The sequence below is a fragment of the Panthera leo genome, chromosome A3 (assembly GCF_018350215.1).
Source record: "Panthera leo isolate Ple1 chromosome A3, P.leo_Ple1_pat1.1, whole genome shotgun sequence".
In the NCBI taxonomy this organism is placed as follows: domain Eukaryota; kingdom Metazoa; phylum Chordata; class Mammalia; order Carnivora; family Felidae; genus Panthera; species Panthera leo.
Window position 1 is genome coordinate 23,259,918 of NC_056681.1, and position 26,963 is coordinate 23,286,880.

Genomic DNA, 26,963 nt, shown 5'->3' on the forward strand with positions numbered 1-26,963 from the left:
ACAGCAGTTGAATGAATAAATGAGCAAATACTGAAAGTAATGAGTGAGTAGCTAAATGCTGAAGAGCAATGGCTTTCAAGTCAGACCTGGATCCAAGTCCTGATTCTGCCACTAGCTGTGTGACACTGGGCACTCATATTCTCTCTCTGAGCCTCAGTTTCTCGTCTGTAAAATACAGCTGAACATACCTAGAAAAGGATAGACAGATGGGTCTTGTTATAACCCCTAAGAGCTCACTACACAATTGGAAACCATTAGGGTAGAGGTGCCCAGGTCCAGAGCAAACTGGGAGTTTGCTCCTAAGCTTAGAGGAGGAAATTTTCTGTATTTCAAATGTAAGTTCAAATTTCACTTCTTTCAAGATTCATTCATTTCCTTCATTCATTCAATAAATTAAATAAATACCAACTGTGTCTATCAGACACAGCGAAAAAGGACAGATTTTGTTCTGAAAATTATGGTCACGCACAGGGACTAAAGTTTAAAAATGCTTTAAGAGAGGTAAGCACAGACTAATTCAGAAGCATGGAGAAAGGGCATTTAACCCAGCTTAGGAAAGCCATGGCAGGCTCCAGAACAGTGTCTAGAGTCTTCCAGGTAGACAGAGAGATGAGAGAGTGTTCCAGGCAGAGGGATGACCATGTCCAAAGGCACAGAGGTGGCTGGAAGCAAGGCGTGTTCAAAGGAATAACAGTAAGCTCCATTAGAAAGGACAGTGGAAAACAGGGAGGTCAGGGGAATAGTGGGAGAGAAATTTGGCTGGGTCCAATCATAAGAGAGTACAAAAATTAGGCTAACTTTGGATTTTACCCAGAAGGTAATGGGGAACATTAAAGAGGAGGTGGCCCAGACAACAAAGACTAGACGGGAGAAGGCAGGCACATTCAGCTAGGAAATGACTTTGTGGATGAGAGAGCATGGCCAGTGTTCTTCCAAGAACAGACTCCTGGAGCCGGAGCAGAAAAACCCTCAGAAACTGTCTAGCTCAACCTACATTATGCGGATGAGGGAAGTGGGGCCCAAGGAACCCCAGGCTTGCTGAAGGCACACAGTGAGTCACACTTGAGTCAGCACTAGAACCCAAGTCTCCAGAAGCAGACATCTATTGCTTTTGCAGCCAAGCATCAGGTCACCTTTTCCCCCAACTGTACCCTGATTTTATTTTGGGGGAAACTTCTTCTTGACTCTTGGACAATCAGAGTGTCTGACCCATGGATGATTCAAATGTAGCCAATCTGGTTCAGAAAGAACAAATCAGGGCATCTGGGTGGCTCAGTCGGTTAAGCGTCCAACTCTTGATCTTGGCTTGGGTCATGATCTCATGGTTCATGAGTTCAAGCCCTACATCAGGCTCTGCGATAGTGCAAAACCTGTTTGAGATTTTCTCTCTCCTTCTCTCTGCCCCTCCCCCACTCATCCTTTTTCTGTTTCTCTCTCTCTCATTCCTTCCTTCCCTCCCTCAAAATAAATAAACTTAAAAAAAAGAAAGAATGAATGAACAAACCCCAAGGCTGTGACTTGAAAGACCAGGAAGAAATATTCTCTTTCCCAAAGGACTGAGACTGGAAAGAGGAAAATTTGGAGCCATGGTAATAGCAGCCATCTTGCTGCTGTAAAGGAGAGTCTAGCTGAGAAAGTGGTTTATGAGAATGCCATGTGAGGTGGAGAGAGATAGACAGACACTGGGTCCTGGTGACACTAGGCCCCTGGATTCAGCTGAGTCGGAAGCTAGAGAGCTATCCCAGCACTTTTCAGATACATGAGTCACTGATGCATTCCCTAGGGCTGGGTTTTCTGTGACTTGCAACTGAAAGAATTCTGTCTGATCTGCTAATTTCCAGTCCTGAAAATAATCATTGGGGTGCATGTGCCCCTTCGAATCAGCATTTTTGTATCCTTTGAATAAATTCCCAGTAGTGCAATTGCTGGGTCATAAGGTAGTTCTATTTTTGATTTTTTGAGGAACCTCCACACTGTTTTCCAGAGTGGCTGCACGAGTTTGCATTCCCACCAACAATGCAGTGGGGTTCCCCCTTCACATCCTTGCCAACATCTGTTGTTTCCGGAGTTGTTAATTTTAGCCATTCTGACAGGTGTGAGGTGGTATCTCATTGGTTTTGATTCATATTTCCCTGATGATGAGTGATGTTGAGCATCATTTCATGTATCAGTTGGCCATCTGGATGTCTTCTCTGGAAAAGTGTCTATTCATGTCTTCTCCCCATTTCTTTACTGGATTATTTGTTTTCTGGGTGTTGAGTTTGGTAAGTTCTTATAGATTTTGGATACTAACCCTTTATCTAACATGCCATTTGAAAATATCTTCTCCCGTTCTGTTGGTTGCCTTTTAGTTTTGTTGATTGTTTCCTCTGCTGTGCAGCAGCTTTTCATCTTGATGAGGTCCCAATAGTTCATTTTTTATTTCCCTTGCCTCCAGAGACATATCAAGTAAGAAGTTGCTGTGGCCGAGGTCAAAGAGGTTGCTGCCTGTTTTCTCCTGTAGGATTTTGATGGTTTCCTGTCTTATATCTATGTCTTTCATCCATTTTGAATTTATTTTTGTGTATGGTATAAGAAAGTGGTCCAGTTTCATTCTTCTCATGTTCCAGTTCTCCCAGCACCATTTGCTAAAGAGACTGTGTTTTTTCCATTGGATACTCTTTCCTGCTTTGTTGAAGATTAGTTGGCCATATATATTTGTGGGTCCGTTTCTGGGTTCTCTATTCTGTTCCATTGATCTGTGTGTCTGTTTTTGTGCCAATACCATACTGTCTTGATGATTACAGTTTTGTAATATAGGCTAAAGTCCGGGACTGTGATGCCCAAGTTTTGTTTTTCTTTTTCAACATCACTTTGGCTATTTGGGATCTTTCATGTTTCCATACAAATTTTAGGATTGTTTGTTCTAGCTCTGTGAAGAATGCTGGTGTTATTTTGAAATGGATTGCACTGAATGTGTCGATTGCTTTGGGTAGTATTGACATTTTAACGATATTTCTTCCTCTAATCTATGAGCATGGAATATTTTTCCATTTCTTTGTGTCTTCTTCAATTTATTTCCTAAGCTTTCTATAGTTTTCAGTGTATAGGTCTTTTACCTTGTTGGTTAGGTTTACTCCTAGGTATTTTATAGTTTTTGGTGTAATTGTAAATGGGATTGATTCCTTGATATCTCTCTCTGTTGCTTCAATTATTGGTATATAGAAATGCAGCCAGTTTCTGTGCATTGATTTTATCTCCTATGAATTCATGTATCAGCTCTAGCAGTTTTTTGATGGAGTCTTTCGGGTTTCCATGTGGGGTGTCACGTCATCTGCAAAGAGTGAAAGTTTGACATCTTCTTTGCCAATTGATTTCACTCATATGTGGAATTTGAGAAACTTAACAGATGAACATAGGGGAAGGGAAGGAAAAATAAGATAAAAACAGAGAGAGAGGCAAACCGTAAGAGACAAATACAGAGAACAAAATGAGGGTTGATGGGGGGGTTAAATGGTTGACGGGCATTAAGGAGGGCACTTTCAGGATGAGCACTGGGTGTCATATGTAAGAGATGAATCACTGGGTTCTACTCCCGAAGCTAAGACTACACTGTATGTTAACTAACTTGAGAATAAAAAAAAATAAGAAAAGAAAAGAAAATATCAAGTAGCCAAAGACAACTTTAACATTGCACTGATCATTGCACTGATGAGGATACTGAGGCTCGGAAAGGTTAAGCAGCTTGCCTGAGGTCGCACCTCAGAGTGGCAGCTGCAGCATTAAATTACAGAGCTTCTACCTCCACCTCCATGATTCTTTTTCTTTGCATGACATGTTCTGCCTGCTATGGAATCTTACTTTAAGACAGTGGTGACTTGCTCTTCTTCACTGAGCTAGAACAAAGCAGATGGTTCCTTCTGCCTGAACGTTCTTGTCTTACACCTCTACTTGTCAAATATACCTACTCAAATGACACCTCTTCTCTGAATCTGCTTTGGCCAAGCCAGCTGGAGCGTCCCCTCCTCTCCTGGGCTTATTACCTGTGAAACAAATCCTGCGTGGGTCATAGTCACATATGATTATGTGACCTGTGACCTCCACAAAGGAAGATACCAGGGCAAAGACCTCAAGTGTCTTCACATCCTAGATTTTTAAGACAGGCCTTACCTCAAATATTCTGCTGTGCTTCCCCTCTTAAGCCATTGAAATGCCTGAGAAAGACAATGTTTCCACACACACACCTCTTAGACTTTTCTAGTACCAGATATTTACATAGTGCTTTTTTGTGCCATGCATCCTTTGACAATCTGGTGAAGCCTTCACAGAATAATGTTTTAAATATATAAAATAAAATACAGCAGAATTACAATTAAAAATTACCTTTTAAAATCCAAATTGTGGAATGGTATAGCAACCATTCCACATATTCAGTGCCATGTTAAGGCACTGAATAACCAGATCTAGCAGCAGATCTAATTACTACCGTAATTTCAAAGAGATGAGGAATATAAATTATTTTTTGAGAAACCTGCAGCAACATGAATGTGTAATATTGGTGATTTCTTTTGGAGAAAAAGTCATGGGAATAGGTAATACTGTAGTGGTTCATTACATACATCCATGACTGAAGGAAATGATACATTTTAGTTAGGGATTAATGAAAACAGATACAAGTTTTTTTCTTATCCAAGTTCACACACTCTTACCTTAGGTTCCTATCTGGACATAGGACAATCACCTGTGATCCATTGTGGCTTTTAGGGCTTGGATTTGAGTCTCAGCTCTACTCCCTAATACGTGGGTGACAGAGCATGAGTCATTCTTACTACCTGAACCTGTTTCCTCATCTGAAAAAGGAGGGAATTGGGCCAGATCCTTTCTGAGGTTCCTATCAAACCCTTGCCAGATTCAGTGGCTCCTTAATTCTCGTAGACTCTCAGTAAATGAAGGAGATCAACTGTGCCACAAGAATACCAAGGAGCACTAAGGTGAACTGGCAGACAGCACTGAACTGACAGACACGGCTGAAATGCCATGGAGACGCTAAGAGACCTGCCATGGCCTTGTCAGGAAGGCTCTTCCTGCCCAGCCCGGCACAGGTGCCAAGGGGTGTGCCCCTCACTAACCGTTCAAAGCGCATGACTCTGGCCAGGAGCAGCTGCAGGGGCTCTGAGTAGTTGCGGTAGCTGTTCAGAACCTGCAGGAGGTTATAGAGGGCCTGGATCTCAGGCTCTGTCCTCCAGGAAGGCAGCTTCTGCATGATCTGAATGGCCCTTGGAGGAAGGTGACCCTGGGAAGAGAGGGCCAGAGTGACACACAAGACCTAGCAGAATGCCCCAAGGGCCAGTGGGCAACTCCCCACACTCCTGCTTTTTATGCTTTCCCACCCCCGATACAATAGTGGCTGACACGTAATGAGTGCTTTGTGTGCCCAGCATCAGGGTATGCATCTTACATGCACCATCTAACTGCACCTTTGCCCAGCCCAAGAAATGAGGCACAATTACTATTCCCATTTGACAGATAAAGACACTCGGGCAGGATCATAAGCTAGATCTGCTACATGCCCATGCCCGTATCTGCAACTCCAACTATACTGCCTGTGCCGTTCAGTGACCACTCCGAGTCAATATGGGGCTCCTGGGCTCCAGAGGCCTCTAGCATATGCATACTGCAGTCAGGGGAGACCTCCCTCGCCTCAGCCTATATCCTAGCATGCTATAGGAGACTAAGGAATAAAGAGAACCCACAGAAACTAACGCTGGTGAACCAGGATTCATGGACCAGAGGGCGGACAGATCTACCCATTCACCCACCACTCCCACCTGCTGGGAAAGTGGTACTTGAATTGTTAACACCCCTTCTGGTTGTCCATTGCACTTAGCATAAAATCTTAACTCCATACCCTAGCCGAGGGGCCCCACATGGTCTGACTCCCTACCCTCCCTACTCCTCACAAACTCACCTCCTGCCTCTCTCCTGTGTTCTCCAGTCTCTAGCTTTCTACCCATCTCCTGCAGGTGCCAAGCTCACTTCTGTCCTGTGGTCCTTGCTTGGGTTGTTTCCTCTGTCTGGAATGTCCTTCTCCTGGATTTTCACATGGCTGCTTCCTCCTTTTTATTCAGTTCTCAGCTCCTATGTTACCACATCCTCAGGGAGTCCCTAATGGATCATTTGACCTAGAATAGTAGGCCCCCTTCCCAGCAGTCTGTAGTCTCTGAATCATTTCTTTCAAAGCAATTAATACTTTGTGAAATGACCTTATTCCTTTTTGTTAATGTGTTTATTATCTGTCATTTCCCCTTCCTACACACACACACACACACACACACACACACACACACACCCTGCCTCACTCACTCTAGAACTGCACTATCCAATATGGTGGCCATTAGCCACATGTGTGGCTATTTAAATTTAAACTAAATTAGATTAAAAAAATAAGTTCCTCAGGGGACACCTGAATGGCTCAGTTTATTAACTGTCCAACTCTTGGTTTCAGCTCAGGTCATGGTCTTGTGGTTTAGTGGGTTCAAGCCCCATGTCGAGCTCTGCACTAGCAGCACAGAGCCTGCTTGGGATTCTCTATCTCCGTCTCTCTCTGCCCCGCCTCCACTCACATTGTCTCTGTCTCTCTAAAAATAAACTTAAAAAAAAATAAACTTAAAAAAAAAAAAGTTCCTCAGTCACACTAGCCACAAGGGCTATATGTGTCTGCTAGCTACTATACAGGACAACACAGACAACTGAATGCTTCCATTATCTCAGAAAGTTCCATTGGATATAGGTGTTCTAGAATACAAGCCCCAATATAAACACGATAGTGGCTTCATCTATCTTATTTACCCCACTCTAGAATAATGCCTCACAGGTAGTAGGCACTCAACAAAATAAAAATAAAAATTTATGGAAAGAATGAATGTAAGAAGACTTACATAAACGTAGTTGTCACAGAAGCCAAAAGAAAGTGGGACATGATGAGTTCTGGACCATAGATCTGAAGCCTTGCGTGTTCACACACAAGGGCAGTGTTTCTCAGTGATTAATAATGCACAGGCTCTGGTGCCAGGTACCTGGGTTTGAACCTTGGCCTGCTCCTTCCTAGCTGTGTGTCCTGGGACAAGTCACTTCTCTCTGAGCCTTCCCTATCTGAGAACAGCAGAACCTAACTGTATAAATATCAGAGCTAATACATGTAAAGGGCTTACAATAGGCCCAGCTCCCAGTGAGGACTATGGAAGTGTTGGCCATTTTTAAGGTCTGAATCCAATCTTCTTCCTTCCTAACCCTCTCTTGCTATCAATAACCCACTGAGATTCCTCTACAGGGTTGATTTATGACAAAACACAGATCCCTCTGCTTTCTATGAACAGAACTGATTCTTTGGGTCCACGAGGGGCCCTAATTCTTTTAGGAAATCTCTCTTGCCACACCCAGTCTTCAGAGACTCCCTTCTCTGGATTCCTATAAAACTTATTCTGTTATTTAACTTGCCAGGTAAGTTACCTCACCTTAATTTCTACTTAGCTCCTTGAGGATCGGTGGGGATGTTACACCACCTAGTATCCCCACAACCAAACACAGATCTAAGCTTAGACCTCAAAAAAAAAAAAAAAGAAAAGCACAGAAAAGCAAAGAGAAGAGAAGAGAAGAGAAGAGAAGAGAAGAGAAGAAAAAAAGTCTGGGGAAAAGGGAGTATAATTCAAACAGGGCTGGGGAGACTTGGGTCCTACCTGCTTCTAGGGGTTCATAGCCTCCCTTGCTTCAGGCCAGCTACACCTCATTGTGTTCCACTAGCATACAGGAAGGATTAAGGGAAAAAAAGAGGGACTGCCCATAATCCTACCACCCAGATTTAGCCATTAACATCTGGCATACTCATTTCTGGCCTTTTTCTTATATATAAATAAAAATTTTGAAAATAACACTAGTTTTCCATTAAAAATCAGAACAATATACATGCTTACAATCTCCTTTTACCGTACCACCTCCAATTCAAATCTGCTCTCCACCACCAGGGTTTGCCCTTTTTATGTATTAATATATACTCATGCATATACATACAGCCACAGTATAGAGGGTTACAGTATAGATGGTTGCTTTATTTTTTATTTACATGAATGTCAGACTTCAGATATGGTTTCTGCAACTTGCTTTTTCCCCCAATTTTTTTCACTATGTTTTTGAAATGTACCCATTGTTTCCAATGTCTCACAACTGCTATAACAAACAAGTCTATGATTTTAAGGCTCTATGAGTTATGTAACCATCATCGCAATTGATTTCAGAACCAGTTCATCACTCCATAAAGAAAACAAGTGCCCATTAGCAGTCAGTCACTCAAAGGGCAGGTTTATGTAATCAGAGCCAGAGTTAGATAACTCCTAGAGGAAGCTGAGAGGCCCTGCCTATACAATGGATGTTTTCCTTTGTGCCCTCTTCTCTCTCTCTGCTGCCCTGCACAGAACTGCCTCCATCTTTGGAATTTTGTGGCTCTCAGAGTTTCTCCTGCCTCAAGAGTAAAGCTTGGATAACCATCAATGTCCAGTGTCAGACACCGGCCAGTCTGGAAAGTTGGAAAAAAACAAACAAACCCAGAATTTGGTTGACTTAACATCATGGGGCATGAGAAAGTAGATCATGCCCAGGAGAAACAGGCAACAGAAGCCGTACCCTGGCTCCAAGGAGGGAGAGGGGGAGAGAGTGGCCCAGGTGGTCCTGATACCAGTTACAAAACTATTGTCCTCCCATCCCTGAGAGAAACACCAACATGGCTACCCCAGGCCAGGGTCAAGTCAGGTCTCACTGGTAAGAACTTCAAATCCTTCCTATAAATAGGTAGACCCCTTTAAAATTTAAATTAAATTTAAAATTTTAATTTAATATCCAAGATTTGGTGGGAAGAAACTGGGAAGATAACAATTCTTGAAATTCAGAGAACAAGTCACATGTCCAAAGCCTCACCCAGATATGAGTCGTTCACTCCCCAGAATGGCCATCTGATACCCATGTGGGAGACAGGTGTACCCAGTGTCTCTCAGAAAACTTGAAAGAGGGGCGCCTGGGTGGCTCAGTCGGTTAAGTGGCCGACTTCGGCTCAGGTCATGATCTCGCGGTCCGTGAGTTCAAGCCCCGCATCAGGCTCTGTGCTGACAGCTCAGAGCCTGGAGCCTGTTTCAAATTCTGTGTCTCCCTCTCTCTCTGACCCTCCCCCGTTCATGCTGTCTCTCCCTGTCTCAAAAATAAATAAACGTTAAAAAAAATTGTTAAAAAAAGAAAACTTGAAAGAGTCAGAATTCACACATAAGCCTGGGCTTTTCCCACCACCCTGATTATTTCTCCTCTGCCTGGAGCTCTCACAGCCTCTGCTTTGCCTTTGGCTGTGTGTCCACAGGTCCAAGTACAGGAGCTCTTCCCTGCTGGTTCTGCTCAGCTTCTAAGGCAACAACAGGTTCAGGGGAGGGGCGGGGTTCACAGCCTTGGAAAGTCAGGACTGGGATCTTGGGATCACTGAGATCAGCTAGTTTATAGATGAGGAAACTAAGAGGCTAGCTCAGGATGACACACTGGCTTCGTGGCAGAACCTGGACTAAACCCAGCTGTCCTGATACTCAGCCCAATGCTACTTCCAGGCCATCATGCAGAAAGAAAATTCCCAGCCAGCAAGGTCAGAGTTATACATACCTCCTCTGCAACAAAGTCCATGGTATCAAATGTGATTCGGCCTTGCTTCCTTTTCTGGGGGGGAACAAAAAGGAATGAGGAAGAAGAAAGAGAATCAGCAAGAGTGCTCCTAAAATCTTGCACTTAAACCCTCCGGCGTCCCCATCCCCATGGTGGTCAGGAAGCCACAGGAACCCTTCTACCAGCTGGCCCTCTCATATCTACCTCAAAGGCCCAAATTCAGACCCAGACTTAGGCCCAGAATTGACAATGTGTCATTGTAAATATGGGCTGGGGGAGGATAAAGAGAGGAAGGATGGAAAGAGAAAAGAAAGAGGGGGAAAGAAGCAAATGGGAAAGTGGAGAGGGACAAAAAGGGATAAATGGAGGCACCGATGAAGCCAATCTTCACCAAGTGCCTATAAGGAGCCAAGCATGTGCTTCTTCCTTATTTATTCCATTTCATCATTAGGACAAAGCAGGTATTACTGAGCTCCATTTTGAACTCGAGGTGAGTGAAGGAACCTTCCCAAGGATCACACACTGAGTATACAGTCTTCTTCTAGAATATGGCCAGGAGGAGGAGGTGTAAGAGATCTTAGGCATGAACCAACCCAACTCTATCTCCTAATGGATGCAGGGGAGTTGTGGAAAGGTAGAGGAAGAGGCAGAGAGAAGGGGGAGGATATGTTAGGAGCAGCTGGGGAGAAGGAAAGGGACAAACAAGGCCCTGACCACCATCTGAGCCAAACCAGGACCCCCACCCATCTGTCTAGGTAGGCATACCTCAGGTCCTCCCCACCGAACTGCCCCATATATAGCTTGTGTACCTGTATGGTGCTTCTCAAGAAGGCCAGTGAAGGAAAGTAGTGGTGCTCAGAAAGATATGAATTCACATGATCTGATGAAAACTGGTCTCTCTACCCAACCCTACACTCCGGCCCCCCAGCTCTCTGCCCATTGCACATATGACTCCCATAGGCTGCCGTTGAGAGGCTTCTGCTCTGCTCAAGGCCACCCTGCCTAGGCAATGTTGTTTGGCCTCACACTTCCCCAATGACAAGACTGATTTGGGTCTTCAACTTCCAAATGCCCAGGCACCAGCTCAAGTCTTCTGGTAAACAAAGACTCCCGTTACCACTGCATGATGACACCCTGAGTCAGAATGTCCTTGCTGACAGCAAACCTCAGTCTCTCAGGTTCCAATTCTTCCACTTCATCCCCTCCCAACTTATGGCCCAACCACAGGGCAGAATCTGGCTGCAGACTCAGTTGGTTTGGCCAGAATAATGTCTTTAAAATATATGAGTTTGAGGGGCACCTGGGTGGCTCAGTTGGTTGAGCTTCCAACTCCAGCTCAGGTCATGATCTCACAGTTTGTGGGTTGTCCCTCCCCTCCCCGCCCTCAAAAATAAATATTAAAAAAAATTTAATATATGAATTTGAATGTCTTTAGATACGGCATTCTCTTCCTTTCTGCAGACCCAGAGGCCCCAACTCCCTGCTACATCTTAAACTCAGCCCCACATACCTGCTGGCCCCTTCAAGACCAATCTAAGACTGCCTTTCTTTCACTCATCAGCACTGCCCATATCCCTCTCCTTCAGAAACCATTTGGGGCAAATTCTTGGACTGAATCACTGGGTGGAGTTAGGAAGCAGGGCTGAATCTAGTCACTCTAGGCACAAAAGGAAAATGGGCAGAGTTCATCCAGGGATTGGGAAAAACTTTGGAGTCCTGGATGGTAATGAAGACACCTTTGGGGATCCAGAACAGGTTAACAGAAGGTGATCAACTTTTCTGAGCTAAAAAGGGCACATGAGCTATCACTGGCATAAACTGCAACCTTCTAGAAAATCTAGACAGCATGGTCTCCAGAGTGAGCAGGGCCATGCATGTGTTCCCTTTTTTAAATGGGGGGGACAGGAAAGAAGATAGAGAAGATGAACAGTGGTAGGCATTCAGAAAACCCGGACTCTAATGAGACTTCTGGATTTCTCTGGCTCCTTTGATTCCCACTGATATGGAGATAGCTTCTTCCCCACTCCGGATGTTTCTTTCTACATGGAGGTAGTTGCACTGGTAGAACACTACCGGCCCCTTTCTTGCACATTGAGAAGGAGCGACTTAAACTCCTTGGTGAATTTTGGAAAGAAAAACTGGGTGTGATCATTCCTTCTCTGTCCCTCTGAGCCCACATTCTGCTCTGTCCTCCTCTGTTGTGAATGTGGGGCAGGAAGTCCTGGTCCACAGTGGAGGCCTGCCTTGGTCCAGCACTGTCTCTGGGCACATAAGGTTGTCTAATTTGGGGATGTAGTTCTAGGTCATCCTCTCACTTGATGATATAAGTCACTTCTCCAATAGAAGTCCCATTGTTAACAAAAGTGACAGATGGGTCTCCTATCTGTCTTTCCCTTTGTCTCCTGTTGGTTCAGAATATGGACTAGGAAGTGGGGTGCTATTTATTGGACCCCCCCCCTTAAGCCCTCATAATCCTGCCAAGGCCAGCTGCTTACATCCCAGAAGGAAAAGATAGGGTGCTTTCTGTGAGGAGTCTCAATGATCTGATATTCCCGAAATCCCCCAAGGCCTTGGCGGAACATTTTACACACTCGGATCATCACAATGATATCCTTGGTGAGCCGGTACAGCCCCTGTGGAAACAAAACAAACAAGATCGTAGAAACCATTTGTTTTTAACAGCCACCAGCACGCTGGACATTGCTAACAAGGTGAGATGGAAGAGTGGTGTGCCAGAGCCATGGTTATGTTTTCGGAAAGTTTTCAAGCCTGTTCAAATCATGTTGGTAGCCCAAAAATGACCACAGCGGGGAGTATTTATGCCGCAGAAACAGATAACTACTACAAATGGGAGCACCTCCCTCCCCAAGAGCTGGTCATGTAAAATATTCACCAACCCAGCTCTAGTTATATACCAAGTCCTTCACTTTGGTCCAGAAAACAGCACAAATAACAGTAGGGTACAGTGATGCAAAGAGCTTGTATTTTGGAATTAGATGGATCTGAGGAAAGAACAGTCAAGCAGATGCAACACTGCTGGCTTTGAAGACAGAGGAAGGGGGCCGTGAGCCAAGGGATGTAAGTAGTCTCTAGAAGCTAGAAAGTCCAGGAAATGCATTCTTCCCTAGACTCTCAAGAAAGGAATGCATCCCTGTTGATACATGGATTTTAGCCCAGGGAGACCCATGCCAGACTTCCAGCCAATGTAAAATAATATAATCTGTATTAAGCCACTAAACTGTGCGATATGTTTTTTTTTAAGTTTATTTATTTATTTTGAAAAAGACAAAGACAGCCCAAGTGGAGGAGGGGCAGAGAGAGAGGGAAAGAGAGAGAATCCCAAGCAGGCTTTGTGCTGCTGGTATAGAGCCCAACTCAGGGTTCAAACTCATGAAACCGCGAGATCATGATGTGACCCAAAACCAAGAGTTGGACGTTTAACTGATGGAGACGCCCAGGCACCCCTAAATTGTGTGATATTTTAGTTAACAGAAGTGATAGGAAACTAATATAATCACTCATCCAAGCTGGGTCATCGATTCCACGCATTCCTTGAACCTGGGAATTTGGAATTGGAACTGAGAACAAATCAGACTCTTTATCCCAGTATGAATTTGGGAGTAAGGGCAGTCACCCTCTGCCTGCCAAGTAAAAATACAGGGCATAGGGAAACAAGTTCAACACCACAGAGACAAATCCAGAATGTGAGGCAATCTACAAGTCAACTAACCCAGTTTCTTAAGAGACATACAAATAAATGTAAAGCATGAACCTTGATTGGACCCTGATTCATAATAACAAGCTGTAAAAGCCATTATTTAGGGACAAATAAGGAAATTGAATATGACGAGAGATTAGATGATATTAGGGAATTAGTGTTAATTTTCTTAATATTATAGTGACATTGTAATTATGTCTTTATTTTTAAGAAGTGTCATAAAAAATGCGTCTTCCTCTCAAATGATTCAGCAAACACACACCTATGCACAAACACAAACACAAATATGTACAGTCAATGTGGTAAAATGCTGACTGTTATATCTAAGGGGTGATCATTACATATACTGCAACTTCTGTGCTTGAAAATTTCTATAATTAAACAAATTCAAAAGCTAAAAACTTTTATTAACTTCTGTTAATAAGGACATAATAAATAAAATGAAAAGACAAATTGAAGACTGGAATATATTGGCCATGCACATAATCAACAAAGGATTACTATCCAAAATTACAAAGAATAGCTATTACAAAAAATTACTATCCCAAACTGTTTTTTAATTTTAAAGAATTCTATAAATCAAAGGAAAAATACATATAACCCAAAAGAAAAATGAACAAAGGATATGAATAGGTAATGCAAAAGGAAAACTCAGATTACCTGTAAGTAATGAAAAGAGGGGGCACCCGGGGGTGCCTGGGTAGCTCAGTTGGTTAAGCATCTCACTTCGGCTCAGGTCATGATCTCGCTGCTTGTGGGCCCTGCGTCAGGCTCTGTGCTGACAGCTTGGGACCTGGAGCCTGCTTTAGATTCTGTCTCCCTCTCTCTCTCCCCCTCCCCTGCTTCATGCTCTGTCTCTCTCTCTCTCTCTTTAAATATACATAAATAAATATATTTAAATATATATATATACATTATATAAATATATATAAATAAATATACATTATTATATTTATATAATATAAAATAAAATATATATACATATATATGTATATATGTATACATTATATATATAAAATATATATACATTATAAAATAATGTATATAAATATACATTAAAATATATATACATTAAAAAATATATATATACAAAAATAAATATACATTAAAAAAAATTTTTTTTTAAAAAAAGAGGGGCACCTGGCAGGTTCAGTCGGAGCAGCATGCTAGTCTTAATCTCGAGACTGTGAATTTGAGCCCCACATTGGGTGTGGAGATTACTTAGATAAAAATTTAAAAAAAAGAAGATGAAGAAGAAGAAAGAAAGAAAGGAGGGAAGAAGGGAAGGAGGGCTGTGGGGGGGGGCGGGTAAGAAACGGGTGCCTGGATGGCTCAATCAGTTAAGCATCCAACTCTTGATTTTGGCTCAGGTTCATGAGATTGAGCCCCACATTGGGCTCCACGCTCAAAGTGTGAAGCTTGCTTGGGATTCTCTCTCCCTCTCTCTCTGCCCCTCTCACGCTTGCTCACTCTCTCTCTCTCTCTAAAAATAAATAAACTTTTAAAAATATACATGGAAGGAAGGAAGGAAGGAAGGAAGGAAGGAAGGAAGGAAGGGAGGGAGGAAAGAAGTAAGGGAGGGAGGGAAGGAGAGAGAGAGAGGGAGGGAAAGAGAGGAAGGAAGGAAAGAAGCAAGGAAGGAAGCAAGGAAGGGAGGGAGGGAAGGAAAGGGGTGCCTGAATGGCTCAGCTGGTTAAGCATCTGACTTCAGCTCAGGTCATGATCTCACCATTTGTAAGTTCGAGCCCCACATTGGGTTTCTCTGTCTCCTTCTCTCCCTGCCCCCCACCTCAAAATAAATACACTTAAAAATTAAAAAAAAAAAAAAAAAAGGAAAGAAGGAAAGATTCTGGGGGCACCTGACTGGCTCAGTCAGTGGAGCATGCAAATCTTGATCTCAGGGTTGTGAGTTTGAGCCCTATGTTGAGTGTAGAGAGTACTTAAAAATAAAACCTTAAATTAGAAAGAAAGAAAAGGAAGGAAGGAAGGAAGGAAGGAAGGAAGGAAGGAAGGAAGGAAGGAATGGGGGGAGGGAAGGAAGGGGGTGGGAAGGGGAGGGGAGGAACATTACTAGAGATAACAGAAAGTAAGTTAAAGTGACAACGATACCATTTTATGCTTACCAGATTTGGGGAATGGAAGGCATTTCCCATGGGAAAAGCTGAAAACAACTGAATGTATCAACACATTATAAGACAGTAAGAGGAGTGAACATAGCACTAGAGTTGTTTGTACATGTATGTCTATGTGGGTAAAGCTCACACAAAATTTTGAGTGAAAAAAAGGTTGAAAAATGATGCCATTTTTGATACCACTTAAAAAAATGTGCTACATGCTATGTTGCTTACAAATACATACAAATGTAATAAAATTTTTAAATCTAGATAGGAAGGGTACACATCCTCAGGAAAGTGGTCACCAGTGAGGAGGAACAGAATGGGATGGTAAGAAGGTTCACCTGTAACTGTAATGTTTTCTTTGAAAAATACATATCTGCAGGAAATATGGAGAAAGTTTTTATAAATAAAATTAATACTCATCACATACCAATTTTCCATTGTCAGGCACTATTCTAAGCCCTCTATATGTATTGGCTCATTTAGCCCTCAACAATAAATCAATTCAGTAGATACTATCATCACCTTTACAGAGGCAAAAACAGGCACAGCAAATCAAGTAACTTGCCTAATACTAATATTAGTCATAGGACTAACAGGTGATAGGGATTTGAACCCAGCAGTCTGGCTCCAGGGTCCATAAATTTAACCTATCACTCTGTCCTGCTGCCAGGCCTTATTCTCTCTGGATTTCACAATAGCAGGAAAGGTGGATACAGAGCCGTTCTTAGGGGCTTGGAGTGTAGCCTGTGGTAAGCCCATTGTCAAGAGGAAAGGAAGGGGTCAGGATTCAGTCTTTCTGAAGCCTAACATGGAAGTCTACCCTTTGTGCCACGCTGTAACCCCAAAAGGTGCAGGGTGGGCCCCCTCCTACACCTGCCTCTCCCTTCCTCAAAATACCTGTCTGTGCAACCTCCCACTCTCCCCTCCCAGGACCCCTGACACTCCTCACCAGTTCCTTCTTCAGGATCTGCCATGAATAAGACACTCTATATCTCCTCATGGTTCCTGAGCTGGCAAATGGCATAACGAGCCCCTTTGCCTTTCAAGGGTAGGACCACAAATCCTTCCCAAAGAATCCACTTATATTAGAAACAAATAGCTTCCTGCAGTGGCAAGGTAGAAGCTCCTCTCCACTCCTCATACCCTACCAACAGCTTCTGAAAGCCTTGAGTTCTGAGAAAATCTCATTCTCAGAATCTCCTTACGTCACAATGGAGGGTTCTGGAAGAGAAGGCAGTGGGAAGGAATTGGAATCTGGGAGTCTAATATTTATTGAGCACCAACAGGCATTATCTTATTTATCCTCACAACAACCACAAGGTGAGGGGCCTCCTACCCAGTCCCTACATAAGACTGAGGCTCCAAGTAGCTAACTGACTGCCAATCATGGGGCCGTCTTAAAGGAAGTAGGAGGTTTCTGGGCTGGGAGGAGGAGCACCCAACACCTCAGCCTAGGGGGCACTCCGAGGCTTAGAACTTGGCAGACCCTGAAGTGTTGTTGTATGGCACTGTCCTACAAATCTTGTTAAATCAGCAAATCAGGAACACTCAGAAAATCAGAAGTCCTCCAGAGACGCCTAGGTGGCTCAGTCGGTTAAACGTCTGACCAGTTCAGGTCATGATCTCATGTTTCATGAGTTCGAGCCCCACATCGGGCTCTGTGCTGACAGCTCAGAGCCTGGAGCCTGCTTCAGATTCTGTGTCTCCTTCTCTCTCTCTCTGCCCCTCCCCCACTCACACTCTGTCTCTTTCTCTCTCAAAAATAAATAAACATTAAAAAGAAAAAAAATCAGAAGTCCTTGGCTAAATGAGGTTAAAATGTTGAAAGGAATTTGGTGGCTAGAACTCAATGACTCTGAGGTCCTTCCAAAGGTAGAGAAGAATATAGGATCTAAAGTACTGCCATCTACTAGATTAAAGATGGCAGTTGATCATCCCAATTTGCTCTCATACAAGAATCTTCAATAAAAAACGACGACTCTGGGTGCTGCGTGGCAGTTAAGCGTCTGACTCTTGATTTCGGCTCAGGTCATGATCTTGCAGTTCATGGGTTTAAGTCCAGTGTCGAGCTTCACACTGACAGCATGGAGCCTGCTTGGGATTCTCTCTATCCCTCTCTCTCTGCCCCTTCCCTGTCCTCTCTCTCTCTCTCTCAATAAATACATAAACTTGAAACAAAACGAACAAAAAACCCTGATGACTTCAAGTACTGCATGATTTGCCATTCCTAACCAGCTACACCTATCTGCCAACCCTCTACCCACTGACTGCCAAATGGAAGGACACAACATGGTGAAGACAGTCTGATGGTGAATAAGACCCAAGCTCTGAATTACTCAATTCAAAGGTCACCACTCCTAGGGTGAGCCACTAACCACTTACAAAGATGAGAAGAGATCAAATTGGTTTTTTTCCCCCTTACCTGGAGAAAAGATGCAAAGTACTCAGGGAAAACAGAGTACGTGAAAGTTTCAGACAAAAAGAGAGAAGAGCAGTGTGGGGCTTTTGCCTCCCCTTCCACAGACCTGGTCTTAAGGAAGGAAATACAAAAGTTTAGGGGATTTCTCAAACAAACCACTGGGGATGGGGAAGGCAAGAGAAATGGTGGGAGGTGGCTCTGGACAGGGAGGTATCTGATGGGTCCTGGGAGCTGCCTGACAGGCAAGTGATGTGGCGAGGACAGACTCACAAAGGGGGCATTGGAGGATACTGGTAAGTAGGACCAAGAACCTGATGAGACCCTGAAAGTAGACATTCCCTACTTCACCTCTTGCCAGCAGTGGTTGTATAATTTCCCTGGGAATTGGATCAGTATTGGGGAGAAAGAGGCAGGAAGTTTGGAGAACCTTGAACTGGCCTAAGATGAATCAATCAGCATGAAATTACATTCCCTCAAAATTACTGGACTGGATCTCAATTTACCTGAAGACATCTAAATTAAGTTGTCTATAAGGAGGCAGGCTGGAGACTCAGACATTAAAGTCAGCTCTAGAAATTAAAAAAAGTGTCATTTTTGTCCAAGTTTCTAATCTTATAATTGAACTGTTGCAGAATAGAATGTCAGAAAGGGCATTGGTCCTATTCTACTGTGATCTTGGGTAAATCACTTAACCACATTGGGCCTCACTTTCCTCCTTTTATTTAAAAAAATTTTTTGTAAGTTTATTTATTTTGAGAGAGAGAACACACATGCAAGTGGGGTAGGGGCAGAGACAGAAGGGAGAGAGAATCCCAAGCAGGTTCTGCACTGTCAGCACAGAGCCTGATGTGGCACTTGAACTCACAAACCATGAGATCGTGACCTGAGCCGAAACCAAGAGTCCGGCGCTTGACAGACTGAGCCACCCAGGCACCCCATCCTCCTTTTAAAACTGAGTCAGAGGGCCCCCTGGGTGGCTCAATTGGTTAAGTGTCCAACTTTGGCTCAGGTCATGATCTCACAGCTCATGAGTTTGAGCCCCACGTTGGGTTCTGTGCTGACAGCTCAGAGCCTGGAGCCTGCTTTGGATTCTGTGTCTCTCTCTTCCCTTCTCCCATTTGTACTCTGTCTCTCTCTCAAAAATAAATAAACATTTAAAAATTTTTTTCAAAAACTGAGTTAGAGTCAGTTCTACAAATAATTTCTTTTTAAGGTCCTTGTTTTGCTAATTGTAAGAATTATGCAACAAACATTTATAGAGCTCCAACTACATACAAAGCGTGAAAAGGTGAATAAGACATGGTCTCTGTCCACAAGGAGTTCACAATATGGTGGAAATGGAAACCATAAGAGAAAGCCATAAGAGAAAGCTGGACTACAATAAAGTTATAAAGATAAATTGAAGAAAGGGCAGGGCCTGATCAGGGAGCATGAGATGTAGCTGGAATGTGAGATGCCCCAGAGTCCTGGCAGGAAGTAAGGCTGAGCAGGCAGAGGTCACAAACCAGCCACCCATGGGCCAAATTGGGCTTGCAGACTGCTTTATTTGACTCACATGGTATTCTGGTTAAAATATCATTAAAACTTAACTTGGTTATCTTTAGTTGGGGAATGGGCTCTCTAATTCACCAAAGTCCTCACCTCACAAAATCGTGTTAACTGCCAGGCACGTTACCTATTTGCAACCCCTAATATAGGATCTATACGGCCTCTTTCAGGCCTAAAGTCCTTTGACTATATAACCAGTGGTTGCAAAATTGTGGTCCACAGGCCATAACTAGCCTGCTGGCTTGTTTTGATAGTTTTGAAAAATTTTGAATTAGTTTGGGTGCCTGGCTGGCTCTGTCAGTAGAACATGCAACTCTTGATCTCAAGGTCATGAGTTCAAGCCCCAGATTGGGTGTAGAGATTACTAAAAATAACATCATTCAGAAATGCAAAGATGGTCAATAGAGAATCCATAATCTGTTAACGTGGCTAAGGAGAAAAATCATCTTATCTTCTTCATATATTTAAAAACTTTTTGAAGAGGTGTCTGACTGGCTCAGTGGGTGGAGTCTGCAACTCTTAATCTCAGAGTTCAAGCCCCATTGTTGGCTGTAGAGATTACTTAAAAATAAAAGAAAAAATATTTTTTTAAAAAAGAAAGAATTTTGGGGTGCCTGGCTGGCTCAGTGGGAAAAGTATGGGACTCTTGATCTCAGGGTGGTGAGTTTGAGCCCCACACTGGGTGTAGAGATTACTTAAACAAACAAACTTAAAAAAAAATTTTTTTTTAATTTTTGAGAGGGCCACACTAATGAACAGGTCACTCTTGTAGACAAATAGGGCTCCAATGTGCCAGGACCTTAGTAAAACTGCACAGAGCATGCTTCAGAGCTGTCCCATTGGTTAAGGGCTACCCTGGTGGCATTCACTCGCTAGCTTTTCTGGACCGAGCAACCCATGGCCAGAGAAAACCCTCAGCGAAGCTGCTTAGAGTAGAAAGCTATCTTGTTGGCCTGTGCAAAAATGGCAAGTCAGGGGGTTAGAGCCAACAGAAAATGCCTGGGGCTGCAGGCCCCTGGGAGAGCTGGCAGAGTTCCAAATTCTCCCAAAAAGGTCAGAACACTTGAAGACAGACCCAACAGCATCTTCTGTAGAACGCTGGTATGGTGAGGGCTGGGCTCTGCGAGCTTCCCTGGTGCCACTGGCATGTGGCAAGGAGAGCAGGGCATGTGGGCTGACAGGGAAATGCACACAGGCCATTTTGCAGCCCTGCAGCTGCCAAGCTCTATCTGCCGGAAGAGGAAAGAACTAAACCCATTCACTCACACAAAACCTGTCAGAAGGAGCTTTGCTAATGACCCTAAGACACTTTCTGCCAGTCTGGAATTCTACTTCAGTCCCTTCTCCACGCTTACCTCCAGCAAATGGCTGGTTCAGAAAGAACTCACTTCATTTAAAGGGGATTTATAATTAAAATAAATAAATAGCACCAGACCTATATATTACAGAAAAGTGGGAGAAGGAGGCAGGGAGCAAGAAAAACAAATGGCAGATAAAAGGCATGCATCAGAAAAAAAATTAACATGAAACAGATGATAATCATGAACAACAAAGAACTCAAAGGGCTTAATACATTTTAAAAACAAGAGTTTAAAGCAAAGGTGCAGAGAGTTCAAAGAGATGATGAAGCTACTGGAGGAGATGGCATTGGCAAAGGTCAGGAAAGAAGTGTTGTTTTGTTTTGTTTTTTAAAAAAACCCACCTCAGAATTGAAGATAATTTCAGAAACATCAAAAAAGGACGCTAGCCTTGCAGAGGTCAGGATTGCATAAAGCAAGTGAAGGAGTTGTCAATGAACAATTAAAATGGAACCAAGAAATAGCAGAGCTAACAGGTATGGAGATACGCAGAGAGAGTGGAAGGGTTAAGTACATGGGTTTCTTCTACTTTTATAGCTGTAAATCTCTGTTTTTTAAGATTTTAAGTAATCTCTATATGCCAACATGAGGCTCAAACCTACAACCTCGAGATCAAGAGTGCACCGACTGAGCCAGCCAGGCCCCCCTAAAGCTGTAAATCTTAAGACGCCTTTTTTTTTTTTTTTTTTTAATTTTTTTTTTTCAACGTTTTTTATTTATTCTTGGGACAGAGAGAGACAGAGCATGAACGGGGGAGGGGCAGAGAGAGAGGGAGACACAGAATCGGAAACAGGCTCCAGGCTCTGAGCCATCAGCCCAGAGCCTGACGCGGGGCTCGAACTCACAGACCGCGAGATCGTGACCTGGCTGAAGTCGGACGCTTAACCGACTGCGCCACCCAGGCGCCCCTTAAGACGCCTTTTAAACCTGATAAACCACGAAACAGATGTATAAGCATATTTAAAGATATAAAGGGAACTAACAACAATAATTAAAAGTGGATGGGAAAGAATGAGAAAAAGAAGTATAACAATTATTCTTTTGTGACTTGAATTTTATACTGGGTGTATATATATCTCACCTATTAAAATGAATGCATCAATTTAAAAATTTTTTAATTTATTTATTTTGAGAGAGAGAGACAGAGACAGAGACAGAGAGAGAAGGAGAAAGAATCCCAAGCAGGCTCCATGCTGTCCGCGCAGAGCCCAGTGTGAGGCTTGAACCCATGAACTGTAAGATCATGACCTGAGCTGAAACCAAGAATCTGATGCTTAACTGAGACACCCAGGCATCCCCCCCTCAAATTTTTTTATTAAGTAAACTCTAGCCCCAATATGGGGCTGGAACTCATGGCCCCAAGATCAAGAGTCGCATGCTCTACTGACTGAGCCAGCCAGGCACCTGTGAATATATCAATTTTTAAGTAATAAAACAAAATCAATGCAGTACAACACAGCTCCTAGTAAAGCACCACACTATAAACAGGTTCAGTGAAAACTAGAAACTGGGAGGGTTGCAATTGAATAAAAATAAATGAAAGGAGAAGATAGGGAAAGGATTATAAAGTATCCAGGTTTCTCAATTTACATTGGTTTATCACAAACAATAATTACTAATAGCTGAGTTAACTGCAAACATAATCCAGCCAGATTAAGCACCCTAGACCAGTTACCTCCAGTTCATCAAAACATCAAAAGATCTTTACCCAAAGATCAAACACATTTGATAAAAAAGGTTATCAAAAAGAAATTAATAAAGTCAGTAGAGAGATTAGGGCAAGCTTCCTAGACTTCATAATAAAAAATAAAACACACACACACACACACACACACACACACACAAGAACATCCTGGGGGCCTTTTATCCAAACCACCTCATTAGCTGAACCTGCTTTCTCTTCACCATGATCACAGCTGGCCTCCTGAAATGATGTATGTAGTGTGTGGTGAGTGTAAATGAAATGATTAGATTACTAAATCTTTTGAAAATATGAATGTCCTGTCTACTTGTAACTTACCTTAAAAATTTCTATTTAACACCTCACATTAAGAAAATAATGCAAAATAACAACTGTTGGCAAGGATGGGGAAAAACTAGAACCAAAGTGCACTGATGGTGGGAATGTACAACGGTAGAGCCACTGTGGAAAACAGTACGGCAGCTGCTCAAAATTAACCATAGCATTACCATGATTCAACAATTCTACTTCTGGGTATATACTCAGAGGAATTAACAGCAGAAACTCAAAAAGATATCTGCATACCAATGTTCATGGCAGCATTATTTACAATAGTGAAAAGGTAGAAAAACCCAATGTCCGTTGACAAATGAATAGCAAAATGCACAACATACATATAATGGAATATTCCTTAAAAAGGAAGGAAATTCTGGGGCGCCTGGGTGGCTCAGTCGGTTAAGCGGCCGACTTCAGCTCAGGTCACAATCTCGCAGTCCGTGAGTTCGAGCCCCGAGTCCGGCTCTGGGCTGATGGCTCAGAGACTGGAGCCTGCTTCCGATTCTGTGTCTCCCTCTCTCTCTGCCCCTCCCCCATTCATGCTCTGTCTCTGTCTCAAAAATAAATAAAACGTTAAAAAAAAAATTTTTTTTTTAAAAAAGGAAGGAAATTCTGATACATGCTATAACTTTGATGAACCTTGAAAACATTATGCTAAGAAGCCAGACACAAAAGGACAAATATTGTAGGATTTCATTTATATGAGGTTCCTACAAGAGTCAAATTCACAGAGACAGAAAATAGAATGGTGGTCTCGGGGGCTAGGAGGGGTGAATGGGGAGTTATTATTTAATGGGTATAGAATTTCAGCTGGGGAAGATGAAAATTTGCTGAAGACAGATAGTAGTGATGGCTACATGACAATGTGAATGTACTTAATGCCACTGAACTATACACTTAAAGATAGTTAAAATGGTAAATTTTGTTTTGTAGATTATACCACAATTTTTCTTTAAGTTAAAAATAATAATGTTCCCCTTTTCTCTCCATTCCTAAATGATTGTCTAGAAGCCATAGGTGGGGCCAGCCATGGTGGGCATCTGCCTGGGGGGTGAAGGGAGGCTGTGGTGGGATAGCAAGTAGCACTGAAGCCTTGGGCAGGGTTGGGGGAATGGAAGCAACTACAGAAGACTAGCTACTTGTAAGAGGATAGGTCAAAGAAGACCTTGAGAGCCAAGTTTCTCTCTGTTGAAGAAGGGAATTAAGTGTATGGAAAGGGAGAAAACTGGAATAAACCCCCTGGCGTTAAACTTGAGGTAAAGTTGTTGGTGTGAACTCATGGATTTCTACAGAGAGAGAGAGACAGATGCAGAAACAGAGATATAAATATACGTGTGTGTATCTATATATATATACATAGAGAGAGAGAGAGAGAGAGAGATACACACTGGTAAAAACACAAAAATTCAACTGAGTAAATTTGAAGATCTAATTGGCTTTATCAAACAATTCATAAATCATGCAGTACCTCCTCTAGCAAACAGAGATGCTTTGAAGAGTTATGCAAAATGGAAGGGTTTCACAGAGAAGAGGTGGGGCAAGGAAGTCATTAGCAAAAGAAAGGTGAGAGTTCCTGGGAGGAAAGTAAGAGTTCAAGATGATCGCTTCTCATTGGCTGAGCCACAGCACTTCCCATTGGCTGGGTTTGTTGCTGGGCCAGAATTATCTCCTTTCCTTTTGCCCAGGTAGTGAAGTAGTAACACCTTCCCTATGGGAGATGGAAGATACTTGTCCTCCAGTTTGGGGTAACTGGCCACAAGTGGTTGGGTGAGAGCTCCCCCTACTGGCCTTTCCAACTCCAATTTTAGTTGAGGTTTCCTTTACTAACTTTCGGGGTATATACATGCATGCTTACATATACACATACATACACCCTAGCTCTGTTCATGAGGGAGTCATACATATACGCATGCATGCATACATACATACACCCTAGCTTTGTTCCTGAGGGAGCCTGGGAGCAGCAATTATTCCAACAGCAACGAACAAACCCAGTGTCCAAATCCTGGTTTCTAAACACCATTCTCCACTAAAAGAATAAAGGTTTCTTGGAGAAATGGCTGATTCCAGAGCTGGGATGGGGAAGGTACGATGTGCTTAAAACTAAGGAAAATTTCAAAAAATGATGGCATATGTCAAAAGGATACAAAAGGACATGAGCAGGTTCCCACTGGTCAAATCCAGGATAATTTGAGCATCAGAATGAATAATGAATTCCAGTGGTAAGCAAGATGCAGTAATCCCATTACAGCCTCTCTCCCTCGTCTCTTACAACTAAAAACTTTGGACAAAACACAAACAGCAACTAACTTGGGACTCTTACAAGTAAATAATGGCAATTGTACTGGGGGGTTGGTAGTAAAAAAGAAGAAACAGGGGCTCCTGGGTGGCTTAGTTGGTTGAAAGTCCAACTTCGGCTCAGGTCATGATCTCACAGTTCGAGGGTTTGAGCCCCATATTGGGCTCGCTACTGCCAGCACAGAGCCTGCTTCGGATCTCCTGTCCCCCTCTCTCTGCCCCTCCCTTGCTTGCACTCTCTCTCTCTCTCTCAAAAATAAATTTTAAAAAACAAAACAAACAAAAAAAAACAACCAACCAACCAAACAAATCCCATTGGGGGTGAGTTTCCAGGTTTAATGAAGTAACAGGATATAAGTAACTAGACAAAAATCAATTGTATTTTTATATACTATCAAACAATTAGAAACTAAAAATTTTTAAACAATACCACTTGTAGTAGCACTAAAAACACAAAATACTTAGGTATAAATATAACATAAAATGTGCAGATTCTGTATGATGAAAACAATGAAACATTGATGTAAGAAATTAAAGAACACCTAAATAATACCAAACCTGGTACCAGTTCCTTTGCATATATTTCCTCATTGATTCTTCAGAGCCATTCTGTGAGGTAGTTACTACCCCCAAGCTCAGAAAGAGTCTGATTTATCTGAGCCATATTATAAAATAATTCATAGCAGCTTTATTTGGAATAGCCCCAAATTGGAAATAATGCAAATGTCTTTCAACCAGTGCCAGGATAAGCAAGCCATGGTGTACATCCCCACTATGGATTATTACTCAGCAATAAAAATGAACAAACTACTGACATACGAAACAACCTAGATGAATTAGATGAATCTCCAGGGATTTATTCTGAATGAAAAAAGCCAGTACCAAATGGCTACTTACTGTATGATTCCATTTACATAACATTTTTTGAAGTGACAAAATCATAGAGATGGAGAACAGATTAGTGGTTGCCTGCAGCTAAGGATAGGGGGGCTGTTAGCGGAGAGGAATGGGTGTAACTATAAAGTGGTAGCAATTATAAAGGGATTGTCAGAGCCAGACCCGAAGACCCGACTTTTACTGCCTACCTGCTTGTACTCACCAACCTTTGTCCCACATTTTTCCGTAAGTTCTTCTTTCCAGCTTATCTTTAATTCAGGCAAAAGACCCCAAGGGGCATAACATCCCTGTGGTGGGAACAAAAACTAACCCTCAAGCAATAACAACTTCCTGGACAAAGAGTTGCAGCAGGCCCAGATCACCCAGACCAGTCTGAACACAATCCTGACTCACACCTGTGCAGATGGACCATGGGGTGACCAACTGTTACCTTCACCTCACTATAATACTAAAATCTTGGGGCACCTGGATGGCTCAGCTGGTTAAGCGTCTGATGTTGGCTCAAATCATGACCTCACAGTTCATAAGTTCGAGCCCCACGTGAAGCTCTGTGCTGACAGTGCAGAGCCTGGAGCCTGCTTCAGATTCTCTATCTCCCTCTCTCTCTCTGCCCCTCCCCAGCTCGCACTCTGTGTCTCTCTCTCTCAAAAAATAAACAAACAGGAAACAATCAGCAAAACTAAAGGCAAGCCGACATAATGGGAGAAGATATTTGCAAATGACATATCAGATAAAGGGTTAGTATCCAAAATCTATAAAGAACTTACTAAACTCAACACCCAAAAAACAAATAATCCAGTGAAGAAATGGGCAAAAGACCTGAATAGACACTTCTCCAAAGAAGACATGCAGATGGCCAACTGACACATGAAAAAAATGCTTAACATCACTCATCATCAGGGAAATACAAATCAAAACCACA

The 26,963-nt window shown here is 42.7% G+C and overlaps 1 protein-coding gene across 3 annotated transcripts in view; it reads right to left on the reverse strand.

Moving 5' to 3' along the window:
* CNBD2 (cyclic nucleotide binding domain containing 2) overlaps window positions 1-16,640 on the reverse strand; it is a 50,750-nt gene extending 34,110 nt beyond the window's left edge. The window contains exons 1-5 of one of the 3 annotated variants that reach the window (XM_042931079.1): window positions 16,454-16,640; window positions 15,508-15,555; window positions 12,162-12,299; window positions 9,667-9,720; window positions 5,109-5,272 (exon numbers count right to left, since the gene is read on the reverse strand). In XM_042931079.1, the coding sequence (XP_042787013.1) occupies window positions 5,109-5,272; window positions 9,667-9,720; window positions 12,162-12,299; window positions 15,508-15,555; window positions 16,454-16,528 (479 nt within the window). In that variant the 5' untranslated portion in view covers window positions 16,529-16,640. The remainder of the gene's footprint in view (window positions 1-5,108; window positions 5,273-9,666; window positions 9,721-12,161; window positions 12,300-15,507; window positions 15,556-16,453) is intronic. The other 2 variants (XM_042931080.1, XM_042931081.1) reach the window with 2 other exon arrangements.
* Between the last annotated feature and the right edge of the window lie 10,323 nt (window positions 16,641-26,963).